The sequence below is a fragment of the Diorhabda carinulata genome, chromosome 4 (genome assembly GCF_026250575.1).
Source record: "Diorhabda carinulata isolate Delta chromosome 4, icDioCari1.1, whole genome shotgun sequence".
Lineage (NCBI taxonomy): Eukaryota > Metazoa > Arthropoda > Insecta > Coleoptera > Chrysomelidae > Diorhabda > Diorhabda carinulata.
The window spans coordinates 33,514,112-33,534,036 of NC_079463.1; the positions used below are offsets into that span (position 1 = coordinate 33,514,112).

At 28.7% G+C, this 19,925-nt stretch overlaps 1 protein-coding gene across 3 annotated transcripts in view; it reads left to right on the plus strand.

The window, feature by feature from the left end:
- The window catches only part of LOC130892617 (ecdysone-inducible protein E75), a 73,266-nt gene that overhangs the window by 16,437 nt on the left and 36,904 nt on the right, over nucleotides 1-19,925 (plus strand). Inside the window, exon 1 of one of the 3 annotated variants that reach the window (XM_057798114.1) lies at nucleotides 11,639-11,693. The exons of the other annotated variants lie outside the window; for them this stretch is intronic. Within the exon in view, the coding sequence (XP_057654097.1) occupies nucleotides 11,654-11,693 (40 nt within the window). The 5' untranslated portion in view covers nucleotides 11,639-11,653. Of the gene's footprint in view, nucleotides 1-11,638; nucleotides 11,694-19,925 lie in introns of those variants that run through there. 3 annotated transcript variants of the gene reach the window in all.

The window sequence follows — 19,925 nt, forward strand, 5'->3', positions numbered from 1 at the left end:
AAACATTATTATTAATAAAAGAAGAATTATTACAAGACAATCAAGTTTCTCAGTGTAAAAAATATAAAAACATTTTACACGGTACTATAATACTCCTTAAAAAATTTCGTTAATTTCACTGTCGCTTTTATGAATATTCTATCTTTTACTTACACTTCGTATCGATAATATCGCTATCTTTTTCTCATAACCAAGTTACTAGGTCGTTATCTGTAGTCCAGTTAATGGCGATATATTAATAGAAATTAATTTCGTCAAAGGTTATTTTTGATGAAAATTTTTTCGTAGAATTCAGTCTGATATTTAATTAAACAAACATTTCGATATATTTGAGGTTATGTATTAAAAAATTATATATAATTATATACCAAAAATTATTATTTTTGACAATGGCAACGTTGACGTCATCAATACCTTCTTAACGTTTAGTTAATTAGTTGTTACTATTTGATATATTTCTTCAACTAAAACATGTTTTTGTACATCGTAACGTGTAAAAACACATTAAATACAATATTATGCAAATATCGAGTCATATTTTAATTAACATTGTATGACAAATATGGTGCATAATCTAATGGTTACTTTGATTGTACTTAAAAGAAGAATAACTACGTCAATGACATATAGGGTGGTTCTTTATTCATGAAGAGTTCTAAAAAATTGTTAACGATATTAATTTTGAATAATCTTTTGTCAAATTAACTTACTTCAATAATTTTGAACGATTTAAAAAATCTTTCATCTTTTTTTGTTAATCCGTCCACTTTTTTTTTTTGAAAATTACCCAGTTCATACACAAAATAAACCTTTGAAATATTATTTGATATTCCAAATATTCCTAATTATGTACAAGTTGAAATATCTTCTATAACTGGCCTACAAATTGACCTAGATTTCCAACAGGGTTCAATAAACTCGAATTGGGGCTGAGGTAAGCGAAATTATGACGTGTTACTTTCTCACGGACACAAAACGAGACTATCGTCTTAACGAAATCGAAATTTGTTTACGTTTTTGTTATTAATTAATAAATATATTGAATAAATCCAATTTGTTAAAAAAATATATTTTTTTCATCTTTTAAACTACGATTCTGTTACTATTTACAATTTATGCCCTTATTTTAAGTTCGAAATATCCATAAACTAGCTATACTATGTTATACAGTGTGTTTTATTCATCTGGTACAAATATCAAATACAATTTGATGCTTTTTAAGTTTACACTGAAAAAAAAATTTTTCGACTACATTTAATATTCTACTTATTCATCCAATTATTTTTCATAAAAAAATGTATGTATATTACTTACATATATATACGGGGTGTTCCGATATGACTCATTAAATAAACATTCAATTTCCATATACAGAGTGGACTATAAATATTCATTAAACTCCAAATTAAATAAGATTTTCTGTATTCCACTCTGTATATGTATATATATATATATATATATATATATATATATATATATATATATATGTAACAGAGACCTTGATATGATAAAAATTATCACTAAAAATGATAACATTCATGCATTAATGATTATATCAGATCGGGTGAACGACCCAATGAGTATTATAACCTCAAAATTGAGGTCGCCACACCATTTTTTTAATAAAAGGTTGCTGAATAAGAACCAGTAGCGCCACTACGTCAAATTTTTTTGATACAATCAATTTTTAACTTATCTGTGTAAATCACGTGTTCTTTCTAACAGACTTGATAAAAATTATGCAAAAACTACTTACATAAACTACAACTCAAAGTTTATATTCAAATATTTGAATTTAAAAAAAAATATTATGTTGATTCAATTTACAGAAATATATATCGATCAGAATCACCTCCTCGTATATATTTTTCTCAGTGTACTTTATTATGAAGCTTCATCAATTGGTTGTAGTTTTTGTTTTTTCATATTCGTGGTGAATTTATTTAGTTGGATAAAAATATTCTCGATAGATCTACTTTCCAAACAACCCTCGTATTGCTAAAATTAAAATATTCAATTTCGAATTATTAAAAAATTATATAATAGTTTTATTAAAATTTTCTACCGCACGCCACTGTAAAACACAGAACGAACAATCAACTGACATAAATGTAGATCACTGAACCGATATCAAGAACGCCATTTTTATTATATCTCAATTCGTTTTCACTTTATTAACCAGTGGTTTGAATTTAATATCGTATGAAATAGTATTGTTCACGTCACAAAAACTATATTTATATCTAATTAGTTCACTTTTTTTGCGTCATTCTTCTCTCGATATAAATTTCACGAATCTGGAACGCTATGGATCAGTTTCTAGATCAGGTGAACGACCTAAACGATGATTCTGTGCATATATTTCGAATTTGTACGCTTTCAAATTTCTCGTGACGTATATCCGGCATTGTTCGTCCTAGGGTATATTGCGGCGTTGCCGGCTTTAAATAACCTTTGAAAATAATCATTTTCACATTACAAACAATACGAAAAGTGGAAATACGATAATGGCAATATGAAAATATCAAATTTGACGTATAAATTCAAAGTATGAAAATTAATTAACACCTTAATAGTTTTATATACACCCGGTATGAACTTATCATTAATTGTTTTACGAAATAATTATTTATTTAATTATAATTACATAGTTTCCGAGAAATAGAATTTTATTTTAAATGTGTTTTCTTCAATTATGTAAAAAATTTCTTTATGCCAAATGTCAGCTCGATTTAAATCGAATTGTGGTAGGTCATCGACATAAACAAGCAGCTGTTACAACATTTATCTATACATTCACATTAGAAATCAGTGAAAGTTTTCAAATGATTACAGAATCTTCGCCCCTTTCTCTTTATGGCGAAAAAAAATTCAAAGCCCTTGGGTCGGTAGTCAAGAATAAATATCTACAATCACCATTAAGAGGACACTGACCGAAGTATATGAGTTAGTAGGTCAACATTGAAATGATAAAGCGGTGTTGCCAATAATAAAACCGTAAAGTCTCAATAAAATGATATCTATAAATTTATTAAACATTTAGAATAATATTTTGTTCTGATACAAAAATTTTCGTCATTTTTCAACGTTAATTAATTACGAAATAAAATTTTCTTATTTCAATTCCTATTTTATTGTATATAAAATAAAAATATAAATTAATAAAAAAATTATTAAGATCGATATACAAAAAGTATCGACTTTTGATATAAAATTATATAAATAATTTATTTTATATCAAAAGTCGATACTTTTTGTATATCGATCTTAATAATTTTTTTATTAATTTATATTTTTATTTTATATACAATAAAATAGGAATTGAAATAAGAAAATTTTATTTCGTAATTAATTAACGTTGAAAAATGACGAAAATTTTTGTATCAGAACAAAATATTATTCTAAATGTTTAATAAATTTATAGATATCATTTTATTGAGACTTTACGGTTTTATTATTGGCAACACCGCTTTATCATTTCAATGTTGACCTACTAACTCATATACTTCGGTCAGTGTCCTCTTAATGGTGATTGTAGATATTTATTCTTGACTACCGACCCAAGGGCTTTGAATTTTTTTTCGCCATAAAAGAGGACGTAATCAATTTTTCTTCGCAACAAAATCAGGAAACAGAAAATGAACATTTATTAGGACAAATTTTAGCGGGTAAGTATTTTTATTACTAAAAGATTCAGTACAAATAATAGTACCTTAACCTAACTTTTTTTAAGCCGCGTTAATCGCCATGAAAATTGTGTTTTATTAGGAAGTATTTCATTTCACTTTTTTCTACAATTAAATCAATTTCTCAATCGGATCGTTCTTTTAGAATCTGTTTTCACTTTTTAGTTAGTACCAGACCGTATCTGAGGCAAGAGAGGCTAGTTCATTCACCTCGGCCTTCAATATAATCATCTATCTCTATATTCTCTCTCTTTCATGCACTCACTTTTGTTCATTTACAAATATAGAGATGGGCGAAGCTGTTATTTCACAAATTGTATTCTAAATAATTTCAAAACTCGTATAATTTTAAAATTATCAATTTCCCTATTGGTTAAATAATGGTATAATAATTAATTAATAATAAATAAAAATTTTAGTTGAAAACGTATGTTACAAATATTTAAAATGAAAAAAACTAATTTTTCAAGTTTTTTTCATATAACGTAAAAAGTACTCGAGCAATCTCAAGGGTGTACATAGGTAAATCATAGGTAATTAAAATACGAACAAAATGAGGGGTCTATAGAGTTGATACGTTGATTAGTATCCGAGAAAATTTGGTAAAACCGGAAAATTAATCGTTTTTTTATAAAAAATAATATTTTCGTCAATATCTACTTAGTAGAACTGATATTTTATACAAAGGAAATTCATCGTATGCCCTTTATATACGCGGAGAACAAACGCCAGGTAACTGTTACTTTTATCGCGGTTGTAATTGTTATGTTTTGATGCAATAATTTGCAACGTATCTATGATGTGTTATATTTTTTCCGATTTTAAATTTTAAAGCGGTTTTGAAAAGTGTAAATGTAGATAAACAAAACGTATATTTTCGTTTATTAATAAAATAAACGCAAATCGGTCAAAAATGCCAAAGAATATCGTGGAAAATGAAAAATATTGCCATATAAAAATTATATTACGTAATATCTTTTATATTATGATAATAATAAAAATCATGTCAAAAATATTTACATATTGTTCGGTATTTTATTGACCTTAACCAAATTTCTGATAACAGTATATAAATCATTGTTATATAAATAACTATAGATAAAATTAGGTCCCAACTCTATTCAGTAGATCCGTGTCACTGTGCATAGCCTCCCACCGAGGTACTTCCAATACGTATCTCTCTCTTATACTCTTACTATCTAAATAGCGAGGACGTCGTTACCTCGTCACGAGATTAGAGCGTTCACCTCAGTTCGGCGGCCGCAGAATCTGGGGCAAGATGAAATTAAAACTGGAGGTTGGATGTTGAATGCAAAAACAGCACATGTATGTTTCGTCCGACCAATAAGGAACGTCGTTTTCCCACTACTTAACCTCGAATTACGAGTTCAACAAACTTTACGTGTTAAATAGGTTACCTGAGAGTATCTTTAGGACGCGGATTCGTTTTATGTGCCTAGTATGTTATCGTAATGGGAGATATGAATATAATGCGAAATTATGAAGTGTCTATTGGTACGTCGAGACGATAACTTAATAAAAATTTAAAACAAAAATATGCTTATACGTTAAATACGACTAATTGTCATTTTTGTTGGAAATTGGGGAGGTGTTTGTGGAAATTTGTCTCAACTTGTGGAGAAATTGTGAAAAATTTTATAAAATCATGTACCGACACTGTTTTTAAACATCTTAAATGGTTTCTACTTTCTCTTTCATTATATCAGAAGAAGAAAGTTGTTGCTAACTTGAAAATGAAAGTGATTTTTTTACACAGTATGTTCATATATTAACGTAATATTTCGATTTGCCTTATTCTCCAGTTATTATTAGTTACTACTCAAGTTTCTAGATATGGCAACACCGGTTTGAATATGTCAAACTGTATTACGATTTCTGGATAGTTATTGGAAGCTTCCAGTGTACGATGGAAGTCAGTTGACTGTTATATAAACGGTTCTCGTCTCGACGTACCAATAGACACTGGAATATTTGGTTATATTCATAATTTATACATTAATACTCACAATTACACTGTCTGACGCGCGTTTCGATAACCAAGTTATAGTTTTTCAAGGAATGAAGGTAAACTGACAGTTGACAGATCAACTGACAGATAACTTGGTTATCGGAACGCGTTTCAGTGTAATTGTGAGTGTTTTGGTGTAGTTTAGTATTTCGTCTCATATCTATTAACGTTATTTCAATTTTTTAATTATGATATACCAGGAGACTATAAAGTTTATATGAGGATACATCGAAAATCGTAAAAATTTTCAAATATTTTCTTAAAAGCTCTTACATAATCCTTATTTTTTTAGGTTTATAGGTTTATATGACTGTAATTACTTAATTTGAAAGGCCACATTAAATAATAGTAAACAAATATTAAATAGTTGTCAATCTACGAGTTTTTAACAACCCACTTACCATGTACTATGTCTATATAAGCTATTTATATAAAAACAGAATGGCATTATGACATTGTTGTAACATTGAGAGCGATTACGATATCCGCGAGAGTGAGATCAACATACCTATACCGGGGCTATATGAAAAATAAAACTAGATATCGATGATTTGTTTTAAAACATTTTGTATCGACTAATTTAGTAAAAAACATTTTCGAATCGTTCATTATTTGATAATTAGTAACATTAAAGATTGTTTTTTCTCTGTATTGGTCGAAATGTACATCAAATTTTATAGTATATAATTTTTGATACGTAATTTTAAACTGTCGTATCTACCTCGTTTTTTTTAACACTAGGAGATCAGAAAATCGGTCGAATTCAATGGATTTTTGTTAAATCATTGCTTTTACACAAAAAAAAAACGAAAAATTTTGAAGAAAAAATCTATTTTTTCTGATTTATTTCGCTAATTTGTTAGGTGATTATAAACTATCGTACACCCTCGTTTTTTTGACACTAGTAAATCAAAAAATCATCCAATTTCAACAAATATTTGTTAAATCTTGGTTCTTACAAAAAAATACGAAAAATTTTGAAGATAAAATCAATTTTTTTAAGTATATTTTTACTAATTTCTTTGGTAATTTCAATTTTTTCAATTTCAATTTCGTTTTTTTGACATTAGGAAATCAAAAAATCGTCCAATTTCAATGAATTTTTGTTAAATCTTTGTTTTCACACAAAAAAACGAAAAATGTTGGAGAAAACATGATTTTATTAAAATATATTTTTGACTTTGACTATAAAGGTGTATTTTGAACAAACATTTAAAAAAATCAGGAAAAAAATACAGTTTTCCATGGATTTTCGCATACTTTCACTATAAAGTAATAGAGTAGTTTTTTTTTTAATTATTACACCGAAAAATCCTGAAATCTAAATCAAAAAAAATTTTACATTAACAAATATCCATTTCTCGCCTTTTACCTCGTTATATATATTTTTTATCTAAATATAAACTTATCGTTTTACCCCGGTACACATGGCCATGGATAAGTGAAATGAATAAGTTGGCGTATACACGACCTCAAAAAAGAAAGGCAATGCCCTAATCTCGCGCGAGGTATCACCCGACCTCGATAACTAAGCTTCGTTACACGATACCTCTGTACAAGGCTAAATTATCTATACGTCAGTGTACAGATAATTCAACGTTGTCAGATTGTCAGATGTAAGAAAATAAATAAAAAAATATTTTTAAAAAACCGAAATTTTATAAAAAATAGTACGCATTATCACAATTAATTATATATATAATTGAATAAAATATACATATAATTGAATAAAAATGAAAATTATATTGAAAAATAACCTCTCATCATACTATCAGCGTAAGTTGAATAAATTGTGTTGAAATATTTTAATTTCAATAAATTTTATTAATAAATAAAACACCTCATCACTACTTTGAAATAATTTAATTTCCTATAAAGATTCGTTAATTATTACAACTTGTCAACGTCGCATTTCAACTGAGCTCGCGAGAAGTCATTGAACTAGCCTCGCTCTGGGTCCCATTTGACCTGGATTTCTCCGTAGCTTTTGCGATTCGTACTTCGTGAAAGACAGTGATAGATATACTGAATAAAAATGTCGTCCCACATAATATATTTTTTGCAGTTTCAAGGTGAATGGCCGATACATACCTCGTAATGAGACTATTCTCCACCCTCTTACGTAGCGAATTTATATCCTACCACGCAATACGGGGGTTGATATTTGATCGTAAAATTAAATATAAACAAATTTTTTTAAAACAAAACTACTCGAGAATACTAAGTAGAGTGGATAATTCGATTTAAAAGCAAAAGTGAGTTTACTTTCTTGGATTTTCGTAATATTCGTGCTCGAACATTTTACTTTCTCTTACAATGAAAAAATTTTATGATGACTAGATTACACAAGTATACGGGGTATTCGGAAAGTATATATGAAGCTTACGGAAGTAAAAACTTATTTTTCAATTTAAGATTTGAAATATTTTGATTATTTCACAAAAAAAACTTTGATTTTGATTAGAAAATTGACTAAAGACTTTTGATTTATGAAGTTGCTGATTGGTTCGCCTGATTGGGATCAGTAAAATCGCTATCGCTTCGCGGAAAAGACAGTTTCTATGGGATTTGACATTTGACATAACAACCAACTGGTTTGTCAACGTATTTTTGCATAATGGGCCACGTCAACAGTCCTGGCGAAAACAAATGTTTTTCTCAGTGTATAATACCGTGTAAATATTGCAAAAAAAATGAAAGTATTCATTGGATTTGAGTTCGTTGCCTTTTGGAATTGAAAAGTAGGACATTCATTAGATTTGCAAGCCTCGGTTGGAAATATTTGTAATGTGAGGTTAGGAATTCAGTTCACTGTTTCAATTTGACTATAAATTATATAGTCCGTTCACCAAAAGTTAAATAAAAGTGTTTTTTATCGATTAGAAGTGAAAACTACCCCTTCTGGTATGGTGTATTATTTATTTAAATGTAAATCACCCCCTTATTTTATATAAATAGTTAAAATCAAAAAAAAAATTATTTAGGAGCGCGAATTAAATAAATAAACATGTTCTTAATTGTATTGTTATGGTTTTTTTTTAATTTATTAAGTTTCTCCCTTCAAAAACCACCCCTATTTTGTAAAAATTATACCAAAAACTTTTATTTAAAGTATTAAAAGCCAATTACCAGATTTATGATTCTGAATTTGTTTATATCTTCAATTTTTGTTATTTTTGACTTGAAAGGGTTGGGGATGGGTGGTTAAAACAAAATATTTTCTATAGGAAAAGAAATTTTTTGCATAAATTTGCTAGTTTTCCGATTATTAATAAAGAATTGTTTATGAAAATTCTAAAAAAATTATATTTTTAAGATAATAACTTATTTTCAGTGTAACTTTATCAATTTTTATACAAAAAACTTTTATAATAGCTCGTTTAAAAGGTTTTCGTAAGCTCTTTAAGAAAATTCCAGTGAATTTTCTTCGAAAAATTTACTGTTTTCTCGATATTTAACCTTGAATTATGACAAATTTTCAAATTCGAATTTTTCTTCAACCCGGTATAACTCCGTATATATTGCACGTATAAGAATAAAATTAAAATCAAATTCTTCGTTAACTTGTCTACTTCAACTTTGTTTTTAATGATTTTTTTCATAAAACGCATAGTTTTTCAGATATCAATAAAAATTTGAGATTTAAGTATTTACTCAAAAAAATCGTGTGCCTATAAACTGTTTCTCAGTGTACTTAAAACAAAATGTAGTACAAAAAGTTTATTATTTCAAACGAAACAATAACTGTAATTATGAAAAATGTTTTAATATTTGAAATAAAAATGGATTAAGAATATTGACCCAAATTTGGGTCACGACCTACCATATCTGGGTGAATAGTTACATCACATGGTAAAATTGCACGGTCGACGACGAATACGCAACATTACGTATATATATATACGGGGTAAATCAAAAAGAACACTCCCGAAATTTGTATCTACACAATCTACTATTAAAACATCTCAAATATTTATTTTTTTTTAACCTCCTTGTTCTCATAATAAACTACGAGGGTTATGCGATTAAATATCGTAAAATTTGTGTTAATAACATTTACGAGGACGGTTCTAAAAGTACTTGAACCAACAAAGAAAACACGTTACTTCTGGAACCACCCTCGTATATTCAGATTTTAGAAACCCGGTAGATCGTCGTTTATATACGACAAACATCACGGTATTTATAAAATAGATTAAGAAAACACCAATAATTATAAAAATTCAAAAATAATCAAATATAAACACATTTTTTTTTAAATTTTTTACAATTTCCCGCGTAAATATTATTTGTATTAAAAAAAGTCAAATAAAAAAGTTGTTAATAATTAAAAAATCCACAACTTTCGTTTGAAACGTTTTTTCATACGACGTCAAAATTTCGAAAAAAGAAACATATAAATAATTTTTTAGGTATATCGATTATTTTATTAGATAACATTGACTGGACTATTAGTGTTAAACAAATGAAAACGCATACGTCGTAATTATTAATTTATTACCATAACTCGATCTTAATATCAATTTCTTTGAGGTTATAAATGTTCCTGAAGCCGGTACTGTTCTAAGTGAAAAGAAATTAAGTGCGTCATCAAACGTATATTAATATTTACGCGTTTATTTTGGTAGATAATGCTTATAATCACGTTTAAAAGCACATGGTCTTCCAGAAAGTTTTAGGTTTTGATTTGCAACGTGTTCGATATGCATGTGCTTAAATTATTGCTGGAAATACGTCACGATGAATGAAAACTTTTGTTAAATTCAACATTACCTACTATTAATTACTAATAGTTGTTTTTTTTACGCCTTAAACAATTTTATATATGAATAATACATTATTATTTCACTATTTCTTATTACAAATCTTCTTCTTTTATATATATATTCTTCTACCATAGTTGTAAATGTTTAACAATATGGCCGATAACATGATACAACTTACATTGTTGTCAGATATATTTTATTTTCTGGTAATATACTCAACGTTAATTCGAATGAGTAATATTTTTTCTTTGTTTATAGAATCTTGAAGAAATACTGAATATTTTTCGTAAAGTTAGTTAAAATAATTATGAGTACAACATTAAGGAATTTAATAAACTAGTAATAGTGGTGTCAAATGAAAGTTTGATCTGAAAATGAACTAATATGATAAAAAAATTTTTTTTCTTCTTTTATTTTTAAAAATAATAAAAATAACCGAATAGTCATATTTCATTCTAACGAATTCATTCCACAAACTCTAACCTCAATTCATTAGTTTCTTCAAGAATTTCGTTTGGTAAGATTTGGCAACAGTGTCGCCTGGTATATCGACTATACCATTAATAATTTTAAGAATATTCTAAATAAATGAATATTTACAGTAGTTATCGAGTGCCTTTGACATTATTATAGTTTATTAACCTTATTTTAGATAACGACCAATAAGATTCTTATCTATTTTCATAATTGGTAATATGTCATTGAATAAATGATCATTATTGACGACGGTCTTCCTCAATATTATTTTTTGTACTAAGTGATGTGTTTAAATTTTTAAATAATGGAAAATATCGTACCAGGTACGTTCTTTCCTTTTATTTTATTTTTTTAAATATATATGTTGTAAGTTTGTGTCATGAAATGGAAGAATTTCTCGTGTCTTTCCACGTTTCAATGAAAAAATTTTCTTGTAAACGATCTGGCAAATAAATTGTCATTTTCAAGTACACGGTTAAGGGCTCACGTGTCCAATAAAAAAAAAGATCGTCGGTTTCTTGATCCTACAGGTGATCTGTGCGCGCGCACCGACGCCTACGTGCCATCGCGACGCTAACAACCCCGGTGCGTCCACCCTTAAAGCGCCAGTTACGAATAAGTTACCAAGACGAAACTTACGATTCCGTTAGGGAGGTTTTCGAATTTTTCGTGTAGATTTTACGTTGCTTCACAAGATGCCGATACAAAATTTCAATAACAACTATTCTTCACCAGGTGAGAAATCGTTTTTTTCTTCTAAATATTTTTTTTATCATCCATGCATACCCTACTGAAACTTATCTATCTTTGAAATATAAAAACGATACAAAAATAATGTAATATTACTTCGTATTAATTCATATTTCAAATATTTTCATTTAACTTCTCTATATAATCAGCTATTTTATTACGTACGGCAACGCCGCTATTAACACGTGTTTTATATATCTCAACTTGGCCATGAAAATTCTATCTTTGTAGTACGCCCCGCCATCTGTCGTTTTAAATACGTACTTCGCGTAGTGAGAGTCGGTAAAGTTTCGTCGTTCCTTCACTAGATAGCGCGGTATGAAACGTTTCTTTAAATAATTTCTATAATTTCAAGGTCTGAGTGAATGAACGAATAAAGTAAATAATTATTTGAAAATATGCCACGAATTTCGTATTATTGCATCAAATATTTGTGTTGATAGAAAATATTACCTAACAAAGTATTTATTAATATTAAAAACAATAACAGATAAAAAAATTTTATGTAAATATTCCATTCAATTATGATATTTACCGATAAAAAATTATACAGTAGATATAATCGGATATGCTGAAAAACAACAGTTTGAAATAATTTGTTTATTTGAAAATCGAATAAAATCGGTCACGTTCTATTTGATACAGTTATAAACATCTTCGTCTTAGTATATAATCCGAAAAGAAGAAATCTAGTTACGACCATGAATACGAGGTGTTTGAGCTTCGCAATCGAGGTTACTCACACTAGATTGTGACCTTATTTGCGGTTACAAACCTTCGTTGACCCCTTTCATAGACTCCATCACAATAAACAACGCGATTCGACGATCACTTCTTCTCTTTCGCTCTATCTCGTTGGACTCATTCATTTACTTATTCAGTTCGAACGACTTCCTACACGCCGACCGAGTTCAATAACTTATTCTTCTTCTTCTTCTTCTTCCGCGGGTGGAAAGTATATGGAAATGTGTCGATTTTAAACAAAATGGACGATTTATTATTACGAAAGAAATTATATTTTTTTCCTGATCATTTTATACAGAGCGTGTTGATAATTAATGAAAGTATATCTATATAGTAATACAAAAATGCACGATTTTAATTAATTTAATAATGTTTTTTTCTCTTTTTATTGCAAGTAATTTATTTATTATTACTTCACAATGCAACTTGTGAGTACGTTAACGTGATGATGTAAAAATTACTCCAATTATTTATAAATATTTTATTAGTAATAATATGATTTAGACATTAAAAAATTCACACAAATTGTATGTATGTTCCCATAGAATAATTCATAAGATAAATATAAACACACATTTCGCAGTTACTAACAAATTACGTTATTTTGGAACTGTTATTTACCCAATTATTAAATTTCATCTTTTAAAAATCGTTTATTAGATATCAAGAGATTTTTATAGATACCAGGGGATCAGAAGGGACACAAAAAATTACGTAGGTTATACCAGGAAACTAATTTATATAGTTTAGTTGATTTTTATCGAATTTTCTTATGATTTAAGAAAAATATTCCCACTTTCTAAGATACCGGGCGTTTCGTTTTAATGCGGATTTATCATTTTTCAAACAACTATTCCTGTTTTCACTAATTCTACTTCAAAATGGCCACCTCTATGTGTTTAAATATGAAAATTTTAGAGAACGCTAGTTACAGAAGATTTGGGATGGTTTTCGAAAGAATTCTTTTCGGATTTTTACCATTTTGAAAGTTATTTTTACGACTTTAGAGTTGGAAAGCAGTTACTAATAAATTACGTTATTTTGGAACTGTTATTTACCCAATTATGAAATTTCATCTTTTAAAAATCGTTTATTAGATATCAAGAAATTTTTATAGGTACCAGGGGATCAGAAGAGACAAAAAATTACGTAGGTTATACCAGGAAACTAATTTATATAGTTTAGTTGAATTTTATCGAATTTTCTTATGATTTAAGAAAAAGATTCCCACTTTCTAAGATACCGGGCGTTTCGTTTTAATAAGGATTTATCATTTTTCAAACAACTATTCCTGTTTTCACTAATTCTACTTCAAAATGGCCACCTCTATGTGTTTAAATATGAAAATTTTAGAGAACGCTAGTTACAGAAGATTTGGGATGGTTTTCGAAAGAATTCTTTTCGGATTTTTACCATTTTGAAAGTTATTTTTACGACTTTAGAGTTGGAAAGCAGTTACTAATAAATTACGTTATTTTGGAACTGTTATTTACCCAATTATGAAATTTCTTCTTTTAAAAATCGTTTATTAGATATCAAGAAATTTTTATAGGTACCAGGGGATCAGAAGAGACAAAAAATTACGTAGGTTATACCAGGAAACTAATTTATATAGTTTAGTTGAATTTTATCGAATTTTCTTATGATTTAAGAAAAAGATTCCCACTTTCTAAGATACCGGGCGTTTCGTTTTAATGCGGATTTATCATTTTTCAAACAACTATTCATATATTCACTAATTCTACTTCAAAATGGCCACCTCTATGTGTTTAAATATGAAAATTTTAGAGAACGCTAGTTACAGAAGATTTGGGATGGTTTTCGAAAGAATTCTTTTCGGATTTTTACCATTTTGAAAGTTATTTTTACGACTTTAGAGTTGGAAAGCAGTTACTAATAAATTACGTTATTTTGGAACTGTTATTTACCCAATTATGAAATTTCTTCTTTTAAAAATCGTTTATTAGATATCAAGAGATTTTTATAGGTACCAGGGGATCAGAAGGGACTCAAAAAATTACGTAGGTTATACCAGGAAACTAATTTATATAGTTTAGTTGATTTTTATCGAATTTTCTTATGATTTAAGAAAAATATTCCCACTTTCTAAGATACCGGGCGTTTCGTTTTAATAAGGATTTAACATTTTTCAAACAACTATTCCTGTTTTCACTAATTCTACTTCAAAATGGCCACCTCTATGTGTTTAAATATGAAAATTTTAGAGAACGCTAGTTACAGAAGATTTGGGATGGTTTTCGAAAGAATTCTTTTCGGATTTTTACCATTTTGAAAGTTATTTTTACGACTTTAGAGTTGGAAAGCAGTTACTAATAAATTACGTTATTTTGGAACTGTTATTTACCCATATATGAAATTTCATCTTTTAAAAATCGTTTATTAGATATCAAGAGATTTTTATAGATACCAGGGGATCAGAAGGGACACAAAAAATTACGTAGGTTATACCAGGAAACTAATTTATATAGTTTAGTTGATTTTTATCGAATTTTCTTATGATTTAAGAAAAATATTCCCACTTTCTAAGATACCGGGCGTTTCGTTTTAATGCGGATTTATCATTTTTCAAACAACTATTCCTGTTTTCACTAATTCTACTTCAAAATGGCCACCTCTATGTGTTTAAATATGAAAATTTTAGAGAACGCTAGTTACAGAAGATTTGGGATGGTTTTCGAAAGAATTCTTTTCGGATTTTTACCATTTTGAAAGTTATTTTTACGACTTTAGAGGTGGAAAGCAGTTACTAATAAATTACGTTATTTTGGAACTGTTATTTACCCAATTATGAAATTTCATCTTTTAAAAATCGTTTATTAGATATCAAGAGATTTTTATATGTGCCAGGAGATCAGAAGGGACTCAAAAAATTACGTAGGTTATACCAGGAAACTAATTTATATGTTACAGAAGATTTGGGATGGTTTTCGAAAGAATTACGAGTAAAATAATAAAAAATATATTTAAAAAAAACGTTAAATTTTATTAAAAAAGCAATAACATACAAATTGTTCAATTTAAAACGTATAAATATTCTAAATAAATCGTTTTGAATCGCCACTCCCATCTCTATTATAAATAACTATAACAAAAGAAAGAGATATCAATATATATATATATATATATATATATATATATATAGAGAGAGAGAGAGAGAGAGAGAGTGATGACCTTGTCCATATCATTTATTAATTAAATTAATTACAAAATCTCACATTGATTTAAAAGATATTTTGAAACGTATCGCGTTTATATAAAATATGGTGCGGAGAATTGAATAATTAGTAAAATATGTTCAGCATTTAAATATTTGTTGTGAGCAGTGCCAGTGCCCTCTTTCCAGGTCAATCACCTGTTTAGTTTCAGTAGTAGGAATAGCGTACGCCGTCATCGTCACTGCATATATGTCGCTTAATATTTTACGAGTTCACTCTTCTACTTTTTTATGCTGAAGTCGTTCCTTTCGCTAATTGCGTCGATAGCACGCGACACCGTATTTGAATTCGAATTATGTAAAACGTTATATATGTCGTTTAACGATCAAATTATTACGGTTAAAAAACAATACGAAATAACGTTATGTTTATAACAATAGTTTGTTTTTTTTTTTTTCAAAATATAACCATATAAATTGTCATCGTCTAAATTTACATACTCCATTTTGTTTTACGTCTTCATTCTATTATTATTAATTTATAATCTATCTAATAATACAACTAATTATTCAAAATATATCTAATGGAATCAGTAAACGGTAATATAAAAAAAATCTTTCAAAATATTTATGTCTTTAGTAGAGTTAAACTTGACAACGTAGCATTTGATTATTGATATATTTAATTGAACCAAACGTTTTGTAATTCCCGCCAATATTATCTTGACTTTTAACAAACTTCGTTGTTATTAATTGAAAAAATAACTTGTTGTTCAATTTGGATTGTTAATTAATTAATTGCTAATGACGTAAATACTTTTACGTGTGCATATTCTACGTCATATGATCTAAACTGATAGACGAAATACAACGTGGCGTCGCATGTCGTAGCGGATGAAGAACATCTGTCGATACCGAAAAATAAAGAGGTAAATGCACTTGACATTGTTGCCATATTTAATACTTATTCAATATTTGTGATATATACAATTTATAAATAATATAAACATAATTCTTTTATTACATTGATTAAAGCGAAAATAGATTGTTGTTTTTTCAATTAACATTTTTTTTCTACTACATTTACATGTTTTTCAACATAATTTTTATATAATATTATACGTTATTATACAGTTTTCGTTAAATGTGGCAACGGTGTAATGAAAACGCATGTCGTATACACCTTCGCGTGCGTCGAACTCTGGCAAAGACGTTCAAAGACCGTTAGTTTCACCTTCAACCAATAATCGTTAAGGTATAATATGATAAATGCAACTGCATTCACCAAATTATAATAGGAGGCGCCTAATCGAACCTCCTAACCTACAACTAACCCTAATTTATTTACGTATTGACAATTATATAACAAAGTTTTACACAGGACAAAGTCCTATTCAATAAAAAAAAGAAGAAGAAAGATATGACAGACAATAAATGTTATTGATAACTTCTTTTTATGTAATAAGCGTGTAATAATTTGTTAATATTAAATTCGTATTAGTTGTTTTGAAAAATTACGGTACCGTAAGTACTAACTATTGATTTAATAATACTATTAAAGTTAATATTGTATGGTAAAAATGGTGCTATAATCGGATTTATGCATTAAAAGATTGTATGTATACAACAACGTTATGTATAATTGATACAAAGTAGAATTATAACCTTACTTTTTTCTCCATAAATATGTTAGTTTGTTCAAAATTTAAATGTTTATTCATATATAGAGTATTTATTTTACATAAATCTCGATATTTCGATATAAAAATAGTCATATCTTTTTAAATATATTTTATAATTCGATGAAACTTGTTATAACTAGATATAAAGAATAATATACGAGGTGGATATAAATAACAATATATAAAAATGTGTATATTCATATTCTGCAGACAGTAAAAAAATTTAGATTTTTCAAAGTACAAAAAGCAACAGTCTTTAGTCGGTTAGCGAACCTTTGCTGTCCGCTTGTCTTCTGCATTTTCAACATCGATATAAGGGTTCATCGTTCTCGAGGTCGTTGCATCGCAATAATGGAGATCGCCATCGCGTCATAACTATACATCATTGCGGTGTTGCCGCACGTCTCAATTATACGCGTAGTTTAAGAAATATTTATTTACTAATAAATCGTCTGGTAAATAGTAAATATTATAACAAAAAAACGCCAATTCAGTAATGTCTGGTATTATTTACAATAAATAAATTGCTTATTTTATAATAGTAATTGAATTCCTGTTTATTTTTTTTTTGGTGTGTATGCAAAAACAATTTACGTCTATAAAATTCTACAAGTGGCTGACACGTGCAGATTTTTTTTTTGTATTTTTTCTATAGACCCATTAATTTTAATCCTGACAAATTACTTCCTGTCTGACGGTGTTTTTCGTACCCTTTCGCTTATACAAAAGGATTAGATATCGCCTCGCGTAACGGTAAAATAAAATTAGGGAAGTAAAAGGTCGGCTACAAAAAAATTTTCAAAAAAAAAACGTGTCGTAGTTGATTTAGCAACGTTTCCAAATGTTACAATCGATAAAAAAAATGATATAACTTTGATAATTCAATTTATATTAAAGAGGGAGAAATTTCGTTGGGAAATATACGAGGACCGTACCATAAGTACCTGGTCCAATAAAGAAAACACAAAAATTTCGGGTTTGTTTTAAATCTACGGTCTAGGTGATGGGTAAGGACTCGGAAATTTACGAATTTTTCGAAGTTTTCGGACCGAGACTAATTTTATTACGACCACAAATGGATTTCACGGTATTTATCTATATAAGACCGTTGAGAAAAAGTACCATGACTTTTTTTTTCACTTTAAACGAACCCATTTCTGATCTGGTCAATGAACAACAACAAATAAATCACTCAAATCGCGTTACGTTCACTTTGTAACCTACTGGAAATACTCGAATCACTTTTACCGAGCAAATAAATATCCTACGAAAAGACAGGACCGGCTTCAACGTTTACAAGTTGTTTATTTTTTTGTTTATAAGTTTTTTACGCTCGAGGATTGTTTAAAACAGCCGATTTAGGTGATTTTAAGTTTGTTATTTCTTGTTTTACGTCTTTATTTATTTACAATTGAAAAAATAAAGGTTTTCGGTTAAAAAAATCGGGTGATTAACAACCGGATTGGTTTTTGTCGAAATTTGCCGTGGAGCCGACCGACCCTGTGCTATTTACCCGTAGAATGCGTTCTTAAGGGTGCGATAATTACGTCGTGACCTTCCCTTACAAATTACTTTATTACTTTTAGTAAATTATCGCCCTAAAAGTCTTTTTTTCTTGTTAAAACCAACCCACCGCGAAACCCTCGGTAATAAACGAATTTTTTTTCGAAAAACGACAGCGGGCGGTAGACTTGCGTATAATTTCGATGATTGACGCGTACCTAGGAGGTCCAATTCCACAAAAATCACTTTATGGTAACCGAGATTCAATGTACAAACTTCGGTATAACAATTTTATTCGAACCGACACCGAATTCGACTATTAGATAAAGTTCAATGTCGTTTTTTTCTTTCCGGGGTCTTCGTTTGACCGTGGCCTCGCTATTTTTCAAGGTCTTCCCAACAAAATAAATATACCCGAGCACATTAGATTCGATACACTGAGAAAAAGTGAATGAAAATTAACTCGACCTTCAGTTATACCGCTGGGGATGCTTTCCAACGTTCTACAGACTTAAAACACCCACCATATAAACCCGATCTGACCCCGTTCGATTTTTTTTTGTCGGCAAAGCCGAAAGGAAAGGTTCAGACTTTTTATTTTGATGTAAAAGCTCTAATGGGACAATATATTGAGGAATAATCGTGGTTTTTTTTCAATTTACCAACTATGGGTGTTGTAGTCCGGGTATTTGGGGTCTTACGAGTGCGAAATCGTCAGGAAACACGATGATTGTTATCGAAGAATCGATTTTAGCTCAGTTGACAATCAGTTTAGAATCGGATTGCCCGGGAAGACGCACGAACGGAGTTTCCGGGGTTTTTTCTCGACCGCACCTCGTATACTATTACGCGTGGGTTTGTACATGTACAGATTTGAAATTTTGTTATAAAAAAAGTATTTTTATATCTCGGAATGGTGGAAATGAATCGTAGTTACATCGACGACAATATAAATAACAATAAATCGTTTTTTAGTTTTTACGCACCTTGTATAATCAAATTTGACTTTGTTGATTGCATAAATGTAAACGAAAAAAAAAAAAAAGAAAATGAAAGAATAGAGTCATAATTTCCGGTATAAGGTCGTTGACTGGTTATTTGTCCATTCTATGG